Raw genomic sequence first — 12500 nt, forward strand, 5'->3', positions numbered from 1 at the left:
GACTGGTTTGTTCTTTTGCTTGGTGAACAGTGGCATCGAAACTGAAACTGCTTCATCAGCGTCTAATAGGAAATCAAAACCTCCAAACCTTTTTATAAAAATCCAGTTTCAAACCTTTTTTAACCAATTTAAGATTGCCAAGGAAACGTATGGTCGCTAATTCCGAAAATATCCACTAAAACATCTGTTGGGCTTAGTCAAGAAATATCACTGATGATTTCTAAATTATGCAACACTATCAAACTATTCATGAGAAATGAATGCAAGCAAATCAGACAGTACAACAGACAAATATTTGTTTGTCATTAACCGAAGCTAATCATGACGGATCTAAGGAAGGAAAAGATCAATCGAAAGCGTTACCTTTAAAACTAAACCTCATCTGTAACTCAACTAATCACAGATCGTACTGTCAGACAAACGGTGTTTAGAGGTAATCAGCTGTTTAACGATCGTGCCATCCTAATCTGCGGTAAAGGAGGTCACCAGAATTGAAAAGGTATCAAATGTAAGTCGATATACGCTTAATGGAACACAGAACAAACCCACCACGCGACAACACGCAATTTTGGAAGCTGTCTTCTAGGGGAATCCCCTCGCTCATGATTCCAAGAAAGCTCGACGCACAAGTCACGAAAGGAACACGGTTTAGTTGTTATGGAACTTCCGGTTTTCTGGCAAACGAGATGGCGCCTGAAAATGTTTCACCTTTCGATCCCTTTGATTGTAGTACAATCTTAATGTTTACACATAATCCCCCTTAATATTTTGCGGAAATTTCAGTGTAAATGGTAACGAGTTGATTGGAACAATTGACATCAATTCAAAGTTTTAGGTTTTATAATATAAATGCTTTGAATAATAAACAATTGACCGGAGTTTATTTCGGTCTTAAAATCTGCGATATTTTTTAAGGCCTTAATAAGCCTATTATCATCTTTCACCATGTCCTTGGAACTATCGTTTTGAAAAGTATGTAAGTCAGTTACGACCTCAGGAGGAAAATGACATTTAAGCTACCTAGACCCAAGACCAATATGGTCAAGAAATCATGCTCATACAAGTCAATTACTCGGTGGAACGCTCAGGAAAATCAAATGAGATCAATTCAAGACGTTGACGCTTTTAAAAAGTCGCTCAAGTGTATTTTTAAGCCACGTATATGATAATGATGTACTATGTAGAATTTTTATTGTTGTAAATATGTAGAAATCTTGGTTCTGTCCTGGTGTACCGGTTCACAAGGGAATTACCATTGTTCTTTCTTTGTTTAGGAGTCATTGGTTAGCTGTTGTGTATTGTTCGGTCTTTTGTATCGGCTCTTGTGAACCGGTACACGAGGACAGAACCGAAATCTTGCATTAGTCTTCTTGTAATTAGTTAAGAATTTAGTCTCATTGTTTGCACACGACCACATCAGCTTTTGCTGAGTTTTTTTTTTTTATCGTGTTTAAATAAACGCTGTTGTTGTTGTTGTCGTTGAGCCAGGGGCTTGAATACGAAAAAACAAGTTTGAGTTCTTGTGACGATCTGTTTGTGTCAGGTGCGAGCGCCCATGATGCTCAAAAGATTACGACAGATATCAGCTGACTGACCGTCTTATGCTTTGTGGAGAAAAGTTCAGGCAACGTATAATAATCAAAACATGTCATACCTTTTGATGCTAAAATTTCCAGTTTCCTCGAAATAAAGGAGAAAAAAGGATTGCGCAAATGTTAATGGTGATAAAAACTTGCGTAAGAAAAAAAGACACCGAGATGCATTTCAAGGGGTATCGTTCAGGGAACGATAAACATTGGAAAAGATGCAATAGAATAGAGTAGCTCGTCTGTTAAGTGGGAGGGGGGGGGTGGGGTTTGACATAAGGACTTCTGGTACACTGTCAGCTGGACTGATAATCAACTTGGCGCGCGCGGGTCATAACAAGCTTTGAAGTCTCTATGTCTCTGCAGCTCACTTGTTGTGAATCCTTAGAATATGGAGACAGACAATGAAAATCAAAGCACTACTTTTACAAAATATATATTTCTCCACCACAAAGTACAAAATAAGTACACGAGACACCACATTGAATTGCTATAGACGATTTAGTAAACATAAACGCTAAACGGAGACACTAAAATGATGTTATTATCTCCCAAGACTGATCGTAATTTGAATTCTCCTCACAGTGTTACTACACTGACGAACATAGTGTCAATAAAAATGAAAGAAATTCTAAACTGGAGGATAATTTTTTGCTAGACATAACATTGAATTCTCGGAATTAAGCAGCAAAGAAACGCATTAGCTCGCAATCTCATCAGTTTGGAGAATTTTTGTTCTGAATAATAAAAGGAACTTCAATTGAACCAACTGCGTTGGCTTTGAAGGGTCTTACATCTCAAACATCATTTGGTATTTTGCTCTTCAAAACATGCTAAGCATGACAATCATGGCAGCTAAGTTCACAAGAAACTAAAATGAACCATGAACTCCCAAGACTGATCGTAATTTGAACTCTCCTCACACTATTAATACAATGGCAAACATAGTGTTCATGAAAATCAAGATAAATTTAAACTGGATGACAAGTTTTAGTACAAACGGGATGTAACAGAATTATCTGAATTAAGCAACAACCATACGTATTCTAATCAGTTGCGAGAACATCATGATTTCCTCTGAGGTTGGGAGTTCATGAGTTAAACACACTAAGGTAAAATGAAGAACTATCTTCAACTATGAATAAAACAAGCAACTAACTAATTTACGCGAAGTACATTGACATTATACAAAGCATATTTAGTTGAAACTATCCCAGCTTGTTAAAAAAATCCTACGTTACATCATATTCAACCATATGCAGGTTAACTATTACAAGAACACATGGTAGTTACAAAAATCTGCTAAGGTAAGATTGATTTGATTGATTTCCTCTCAAACTGCTGGGGTACAGTATATCTCTAACTTCTGACCACTCAACTGATCCTAAGTACAAAGCAAGCCTTGAATACCTAGTAATCATTTAAAAACCAATAAGGACTTTATCAGACATCTCTACTTTATACTAAGGTAACTGTAAAGAAATACAAAAAAATTTGACCACAAAATTTTCAAAAATTGAAAGTCTTATTCTGAAGCCGTAAACCTTCTCAGATTTACATTTATTCATAAGCCTTTTCTACTCAGTACTTCCCTTTCAGGACTACATGGTTTACATGTACTTGAATCGCTTCCCTTACTTATGTGTGTAAATATTTTTCCTACTGAAAAAACAATTACCATGTCACGAGCATTAGAATTTACAAATAATGAAACCTCACGTACAGTGAACTCTGCTTAGCTGTTTTATTGTTTAGATTACGAGGAAAATTTCAACCTTTCTGTTCTGGGTCTTTAAAATGGACATATAAATGTACAAATGTACATTAAGTAGACCCAGTTTAACCTCCAGGCCTCAATTTCAAGATGCGGAGTCATAAATGTAATTAGAAAGTGTTCCTAAGAGACTGAAATGAAGAGAAAACTCACACACACACAAAAAAAAACCAAGAAAAATGCTAAGATTCATGGTAAAATTAGTGCAAATGAGGCCTGTTCTTCTAAGTATATGAAGTCATCTTACCTAAGATCTATTCAGTAACATCATGTTATATATTTACCTCTTCGAATCATGCTTAGAATGGCAATCTTGGCACTAATGAAATTAGATTGGATCAAAATGGAATGAAAAAACTCTAAAAAGGAAAATGATTTTTTCAAGGTAATTTCAATTCGTAGAATAAGTATGTTTCGACATTGTCATGTCATCTTCAGTTGCAAATGAGCTTTAAACAGTGGTACATTTGAATTTATATTAAGGTACGTTACAAACTACGTGTCAGGGCTTACGTTACAGTTTGAATATTAAATACGCGAAAAATGTAAATAGCGCGCGCTTGACTAGACCAAAAAAAAAAAAAAAGAAAAAATAATAATAATAAAACAAAAGACCAAGGAACAACATAATTAAAAGGAAAGAGACGATTCTAGATACTTCAATTGCTGATTAAGAATGGGTTTTCTCACTTAATATGCAATGCCTCTTTGATCTTAATTTAGTATTTTGAAGCGGCAGAATCTAAGATCGTGAAACATTCTGTATCACAAGAGTCAAGACAGGCCCTTGATTATTGCAGGTGCTTGTAAATGTGCTAGGTCTACGTTCGCGTGTCGTTTATAAATTTTCGTGTGCTGGCTGTAATGCCAGTTATATTCGTGAGACCACTCGCCACATTTGTACACGAGTTCGTGAGCACCTCTTGTCGGACAAATCTTCGCACATTTACAAGCACCTGCAATCATCAAGGGCATGTCTTGACTCTTGTGATAGAGAATGTTTCACGATCTTAGATTCTGCCGCTTCAAAATACCAAATTAAGATCAAAGAGGCATTGCATATTAAGTGGGAAAAACCAATTCTTAATCAGCAATTGAAGCATCTAGAATTGTCTCTTTCCTTTTAATTAAGTTGCTCCGTGGTCTTTTATTTTATTATTATTTTTATTATTATCATTATCATTATTTGGGTCTAGTCAAGCGCACTCTATTTAAATTTTTCGCGTATTTAATATTCAAATTGTAACGTAAGCCCTGACAAGTAATTTGTAACGTACCTTAATATAAATTCAAATATACAACCGTTAAAAGCTCATTTGCAACTGAAGATGACATAAGAATGTCGAAACATGTCTTGTAAATTTAAACTCAAAGTTGTCGTTTCTATATTGAGAGTTATTGCCAGTCTGCTGTCTTTACGTCCTTGTAGAATAAGTACTTATTATGCGGAAAACCACCCAAGTTTATTTAAGATATGGCTTCAAATTATAGAATTTTGAAATCAAACTTTACCCAACTTTTGCAAATAATGAACAATTTGGTGGCTTATCAAAAGCTTAGAGCATAAATATAGTGAAAACCCTGTGGACAAGCTCCTGGTTATGTACAAGAAAAACCTTTAAATTGATTTCGGTACAACTGAAATGAAATATATGAACTTCATATATTCATTGTATCTGGTTTATCATCACGGGTTTATTACGAATCAACTTAACGGCCTGCTCTCAGTTGGCTTGTTAGCTCAATTGGGAGAGCGCTGCACTAGTATCGCAGAGGTCAGTGGTTCGAATCCCGTACAGGCTTGATTTTTTTCAGGTCTTATTTTCGCTATTGCATAAATAGCGCTCTCTACTGCGACGATCGTGCATCATACGTACAACTGATTATGATATAGGAATAGAGTTGACTGTCATTTTGGTGATAACTGAAATCTCGTGATCACCATTCAACTACGTCAGGCCTTCACAACAAAAGCCTTGTCACATTCTGTTCTCTTGGCAAGCATTTAAATTTGTAAAGGTAAAAAAAAGACAATTCCACTCATCAGTATTTAACGATACAGTCTGTTTTTATTTCTTCAGCAAACAAAAAAGTTACATATCTCAAGTTTTAATTAACAATATTAGCAACGACATTTCAAATACAGGTAAAATAGTGGCAAGCTAAAAAGGAATGAAAAGAAGCCAAAAACTCCAAAATCAAAGAAACATTCAAGCTTTCCAAGTGCATGCGCCAACTTTTCTTTTTAAGGTAAAAAAAAACACTTTTCATCGATCTGGTTTCATATTCAAATTTTCTCATTCCTTTGCCCTGAAGTCAAGAGTGACGTCATCTCCAATCAACACAAAAGGCGCCCAGTATTTGATGTTGCTGTACTTGTCTGATTCTCTGAGGCTTTTCATGGCCAGGTTTAGAGACTCACTTGCAAGTTTACCTTCTGCAAGGTGTTGATAAAAGCATTTCATAAACTCAAGAGTAGCTTCGTCATCAATCGCCCAAAGGGACACCACAACAGACCGAGCACCAGCCCCCATAAAGGCTCGCGCGATGCCAACCACACCCTCAGCCTTGATCTCGCCCCAACCACTATGGCAGCAACTGAGCACAACAAGTTTGGCGCGAAGTTCAATATCCAACACGTCTCCAATTGTTAAAATGTAATCCTCCTTCGTTGGCACAATAGATATTCGGTCTGGATCAGGTGTGAGAGCAATTTCGCCAGTTTCCATACATCCGTGCGCCGCAAAGTGAACTAAGGAAACGGAATTGAGTCTTTTCAACACCTCTCGTTTCGTGGCCTGTCTACCAGTGATTGGAGTGATCTTCAAAATCTGTCCGATCATTTCTACTTCCTCTTGAGCGCACGGAAGCTGCTCCAGGAGTTTCTTTCCATGGCTGTCAGTAAGCTCGCCTACCCACGGGTTTCCTACAAGTAACGCGCCACTGCTTTTGTGATAATCTTCTGGGCAATCGGCAATGAGTTTGAGACTTGTTAACGATGGAGCAAGTCGGATTCTGAATAATTCACAAAGGTATTTAGAATTACCATCCTTCAATGCAGCATACGGAACGAGCCACAGAGGTCCATCGGGAACAATTAGCAGCTGATTCCCTTCAACCAGGTCGGCCACCGGCTTCATAATGTTATCATACAAAGTACCCAAGCACTGTTGTTTTTGGACAAGAGGTTGAGGGGTGTCCTCTCCAGTTTCCTTACGAACTTTTGAGCGGCATTCCTTCAAAGTATCCAAAGATCGATTCTCGCATCTCACATTAGAAAGAACACCAAGTTCTGTATGGACATCAAGGACGAACGACTCAAAGGACTGGCTTGCTCCACTATTTTCTGAAAGAGAATCTTTGAGTTTACTTTGTCTCAACTGAATTTGATTTCCATCAGACACAATCCAGAGATAAACGTCGACTTTTTCCACTGCCTGAAAGACAGTGTTTGATGGAATTTTCTTTAAAAGTTGTAAACCTACATCGTCTCCCTTAGGCTGACTTGTTCCTCCACAAAAACTGGATTCCATCAGGTCAGTCAAAGCTTGAGCTCGTCCTTTCTCAGCAGCAAATAAGGCTTCGTCTATCTTACCTTGTTTCAAGAGAACTCTCCACAAACCCGTATACACCATTTGATACTGATTTCGAAAATTAACTTTCCACTTATCTTTAGATTTTAGAAGTATTCTCAGAGTATTGAATAAGGTTATGCTAGCTAGGTAATGTTCAACGGCGTTTGGTAGTAGACCCAGTGAATCGAAAACATTTGCTAATGAATAGTGGGCCGATGCCTCCAAGGTTTTGTCTTCAACCTCTATCGCAGTTCTAAGCGTTAGGTTATATGACTTCTTGGCTTGTGAAAAGTCGCCGAGACCAAAGTAAGCATTACCGAGGTTGAAATAGCCATTACCCTCTCCACCCTTATCTCCTATTTCTTTAGCTATTTCAAGATGTAGTTTGTGGTACTCTATGGCTTTTTGGAAATCACCCAGGGATTGATAAGCATTGCCAAGATTGCCATAAGTTCGACCCTCCACACCCTTGTCTCCTATTTCTTTAACTATTTTAAGACATAGTTTGAGATGTTCTATGGCTTTTTGGAAATCACCCAGGGATTGATAAGCATTGCCAAGACTGCCATAGGTTCGACCCTCCCCACTCTTGTCTCCTATTTCTTTAGCTATTTTAAGACATAGTTTGAGGTGTTCTATGGCTTTTTGGAAATCACCCAAGGTTCGATAAGCATTGCCAAGACTGCCATTTGCATTGCCCTCCCCGCCCTTGTCTCCTATTTCTTTAGCTATTTCAAGATGTAGTTTGTGGTACTCTAATGCTTTTTTGAAATCACCCAGGGATTGATAAGCATTGCCAAGATTGCCATTTGCACTGCCCTCCCCATGCTTGTCTCCTATTTCTTTAGCTATTTCAAGACATAGTTTGTGGTATTCTAATGCTTTTTTGAAATCACCCAGGGATTGATAAGCATTGCCAAGATTGCCATTGGCACTGCCCTCCCCACGCTTGTCTCCTATTTCTTTAGCTATTTCAAGACATAGTTTGTGGTACTCTAATGCTTTTTTGAAATCACCCAGAGATTGATAAGCATTGCCAAGATTGCCATAAGCATTTCCCTCCCCGCCCTTGTCTCCTATTTCTTTAGTTTTTTCAAGACATAGTTTGTGGTACTCTAATGCTTTTTTGAAATAACCCAGGGATTGATAAGCATTGCCAAGACTCCCATTTGCACTGCCCTCCCCACGCTTGTCTCCTATTTCTTTAGCTATTTCAAGATCTAGTTTGTGGTACTCTAATGCTTTTTTGAAATCACCCAGGGATTGATAAGCAATGCCAAGATTGCCATTTGTACTGCCCTCCCCACGCTTGTCTCCTATTTCTTTAGCTATTTCAAGATCTAGTTTGTGGTACTCTAATGCTTTTTTGAAATCACCCAGGGAATGATAAGCATTGCCAAGATTGCCATTTGCACTGCCCTCCCCACGCTTGTCTCCTATTTCTTTAGCTATTTCAAGATGTAGTTTGTGGTACTCTAATGCTTTTTTGAAATCACCCAGGGATTGATAAGCATTGCCAAGACTGCCATTTGCACTGCCCTCCCCACGCTTGTCTCCTATTTCTTTAGCTATTTCAAGATGTAGTTTGTGGTATTCTAATGCTTTTTTGAAATCACCCAGGGATTGATAAGCATTGCCAAGACTGCCATTTGCACTGCCCTCCCCACGCTTGTCTCCTATTTCTTTAGCTATTTCAAGATGTAGTTTGTGGTATTCTAATGCTTTTTTGAAATCACCCAGGGATTGATAAGCATTGCCAAGATTGCCATAAGCATTACCCTCCCCACCCTTGTCTCCCATTTCTTTAGGTATTTCAAGACATAGTTTGTGGTACTCTAATGCTTTTTTGAAATCACCCAGGGATTGATAAGCATTGCCAAGACTGCCATTTGCACTGTCCTCCCCGCCCTTGTCTCCTATTTCTTTAGCTATTTCAAGATGTAATTTGTGGTACTCTAATGCTTTTTTGAAATCACCCAGGGATTGATAAGCATTGCCAAGACTGCCATTTGCACTGCCCTCCCCACGCTTGTCTCCTATTTCTTTAGCTATTTCAAGATGTAGTTTGTGGTATTCTAATGCTTTTTTGAAATCACCCAGGGATTGATAAGCATTGCCAAGATTGCCATAAGCATTACCCTCCCCACCCTTGTCTCCCATTTCTTTAGCTATTTCAAGACATAGTTTGTGGTACTCTAATGCTTTTTTGAAGTCACCCAGGGATTGATAAGCATTGCCAAGATTGCCATAAGCATTTCCCTCCCCGCCCTTGTCTCCTATTTCTTTAGCTATTTCAAGATGTAGTTTGTGGTACTCTAATGCTTTTTTGAAATCACCCAGGGATTGATAAGCATTGCCAAGACTGCCATTTGCACTGCCCTCCCCACGCTTGTCTCCTATTTCTTTAGCTATTTCAAGATGTAGTTTGTGGTATTCTAATGCTTTTTTGAAATCACCCAGGGATCGATAAGCATTGCCAAGATTGTCATAAGCATTACCCTCCACAACCTTGTCTCCTATTTCTTTAGCTATTTCAAGACATAGTTTGTGGTACTCTAATGCTTTTTTGAAATCACCCAGGGATTGATAAGCATTGCCAAGACTGCCATTTGCACTGCCCTCCCCGCCCTTGTCTCCTATTTCTTTAGCTATTTCAAGATGTAATTTGTGGTACTCTAATGCTTTTTTGAAATCACCCAGGGATTGATAAGCATTGCCAAGATTGCCATAAGTTCGACCCTCCACACCCTTGCCTCCTATTTCTTTCGCTATTTTAAGACATAGTTTGAGGTGTTCTATGGCTTTTTGGAAATCACCCAAGGTTTGATAAGCATTGCCAAGACTGCCATTTGCATTGCCCTCCCTGCCCTTGTCTCCTATTTCTTTAGCTATTTCAAGATGTAGTTTGTGGTACTCTAATGCTTTTTTGAAATCACCCAGGGATTGATAAGCATTGCCAAGACTGCCATTTGCATTGCCCTCCCCGGCCTTGTCTCCTATTTCTTTAGCTATTTCAAGATGTAGTTTGTGGTATTCTAATGCTTTTTTGAAATCACCCAGGGATTGATAAGCATTGCCAAGACTGCCATTTGCACTGCCCTCCCCACGCTTGGCTCCTATTTCTTTAACTATTTCAAGATGTAGTTTGTGGTATTCTAATGCTTTTTTGAAATCACCCAGGGATCGATAAGCACTGCCAAGATTGCCATAAGCATTACCCTCCCCACGCTTGTCTCCTATTTCTTTAGCTATTTCAAGACATAGTTTGTGGTACTCTAATGCTTTTTTGAAATCACCCAGGGATTGATAAGCATTGCCAAGACTGCCATTTGCACTGCCCTCCCCACGCTTGTCTCCTATTTCTTTAGCTATTTCAAGATGTAGTTTGTGGTACTCTAATGCTTTTTTGAAATCACCCAGGGATTGATAAGCATTGCCAAGACTGCCATTTGCACTGCCCTCCCCACGCTTGTCTCCTATTTCTTTCGCTATTTCAAGAGGTAGTTTGTGGTATTCTAATGCTTTTTTGAAATCACCCAGGGATTGATAAGCATTGCCAAGATTGCCATAAGCATTACCCTCCACATCCTTGTCTCCTATTTCCTTAGCTATTTCAAGACATAGTTTGTGGTACTCTAATGCTTTTTTGAAATCACCCAGGGATTGATAAGCATTGCCAAGATTGCCATAAGCTTTACCCTCCACATCCTTGTCTCCTATTTCTTTAGCTATTTCAAGACATAGTTTGTGGTACTCTAATGCTTTTTTGAAATCACCCAGGGATTGATAAGCATTGCCAAGACTGCCATTTGCACTGCCCTCCCCGCCCTTGTCTCCTATTTCTTTAGCTATTTCAAGATGTAATTTGTGGTACTCTAATGCTTTTTTGAAATCACCCAGGGATTGATAAGCATTGCCAAGATTGGTATAAGCCACACTCTCTTCATACTTGTCTCCTATTTGTTTAGTTACTTTAAGGTGTAGTTGGTGGTACTCTATGGCTTTCTTTATATCACCGAGTCTGTGATGAGCACTGCCAAGACTCCTGTAGGCTTTTCCCTTTAGAGGTGTGTCACCAACATCTTTAGCAATATGAAGACAAAGGCTGTAGTAGTTAACAGCTCTTCTGATTTCACGTACACTCAGAAAAACATTCCCGAGTTCACCATAAGCACACCCTTCAGCTGACTTGTCACCCATTTCTTTGGCAATTTTAGCAAGTTGATTATAGTAGTCTATTACTTTCTTTACATCACCTGAACTTGCACTAGTGTGATCACAGCTGATATGATCTTTTTCCTCCACGGACTTACCTCCCACTTCTCTGACAGAATGACTTCTCAATGACAACAAGATCTTATTCTTTTTTTCAATCTTTTTTTATGTTAAGGTTACACCATTAATAAAACATCAAAAAACAAAATACAAAAACAAAAAAGGTGTTTCTGATCACATCGGTATTTGATTTAAGAAGGGCTTACAACTGAAGTGAATGTTTCATCTATGCAGTAAGACTTAGTTCTGAAGTAACTCTGCACATAACATAAAGTTTCCTTTCTGTCTGTAATCTCAAATTTTAACTCGAGATATCTGAATATAGCCCCTTGTTTCCAAACACTTGATTGCCTGTTTTCTTTGAGCAGCATGTGTCAGTAGTGGGCAAAAGTTAGGGAAGAATATCGCCACATGAACATTACTAAGCTTACCTTTCCACGCGTTTCAGAGAGATCTCTTGCCAAGGAACAATGTACACACTGGCTGCATGAATTTTAGAGTCTTTAACCAAACATTATACGTACCATCTGTAGCAGGGAGAGTACGACAAGGTCGTGGCTGAAAAGAGTATACCACTTTTCCCAGTTTTTTTAATCACATAAAGCATGAGCTGAAAAGTACCCATATAAATTGATACCCTTCTTCATATTTTCTCCCATAAACTATATGTCAATGGTCAAGATTACTTCAAAGGATACAGCTAATCCCTTATCACACCAAGTAATTGCTTCTTTGAATCTCTTAAGTTTAGCACAGGCAGTGGCTCCTGTAGGAAACAACACAAAGATCTTATATATTTACTGCCACTCAATTTTAAGAGAAGAACCAGAAATTAAACCATTTAGAGCTAAAACATTACAGAATAGAAGAAAAGGAAGCAAACAAACAAACAAAAGCAAAAGAAAAACAGGCATAGTCGCTCAGGGGCAAGCTTCTAAGACTTACAAAAACAAAGTTCTTATTCTTCAAAAACGCGCTTTCCGCCTCATGTTCTTCGCTGACTACAATTCTCATGCAGTATCTTATTTTATCTTATTTCATCTTATTAACCGCCGCCCAGTTAGCCCAATGGATAGTGCGCTGGACTGTTGTGCGGGAGGTCGAGGGTTCAAGTCCCGGCCGGACCAACACTCAAGGTCTTAAAATAATTGAGAAGAATTTGCTACCTTTCTATAACATCAAGAAATGGTTCGTCTTCTCGGAGAGGGACGAATAAATGGAGGTCCCGTCCCCTGCAGGGTTAGGGGTAGGAGACGTTGATTTCCCACGCACGAGATAAGTGTGTGATGG

General features: G+C 38.6%; 1 protein-coding gene across 1 annotated transcript in view; it reads right to left on the minus strand.

Moving 5' to 3' along the window:
* Positions 1-5405: 5405 nt before the first annotated feature.
* LOC111319412 (uncharacterized) overlaps positions 5406-12500 on the minus strand; it is an 8686-nt gene continuing 1591 nt past the window's right edge. The window contains exons 3-4 of the mRNA XM_088745679.1: positions 11909-11976; positions 5406-11309 (exon numbers count right to left, since the gene is read on the minus strand). Coding sequence (XP_088601805.1) covers positions 5658-11309; positions 11909-11976 — 5720 coding nt within the window. The 3' untranslated portion in view covers positions 5406-5657. The remainder of the gene's footprint in view (positions 11310-11908; positions 11977-12500) is intronic.

Source organism: Stylophora pistillata, chromosome 14 (genome assembly GCF_964205215.1).
Source record: "Stylophora pistillata chromosome 14, jaStyPist1.2, whole genome shotgun sequence".
In the NCBI taxonomy this organism is placed as follows: Eukaryota; Metazoa; Cnidaria; class Anthozoa; order Scleractinia; family Pocilloporidae; genus Stylophora; species Stylophora pistillata.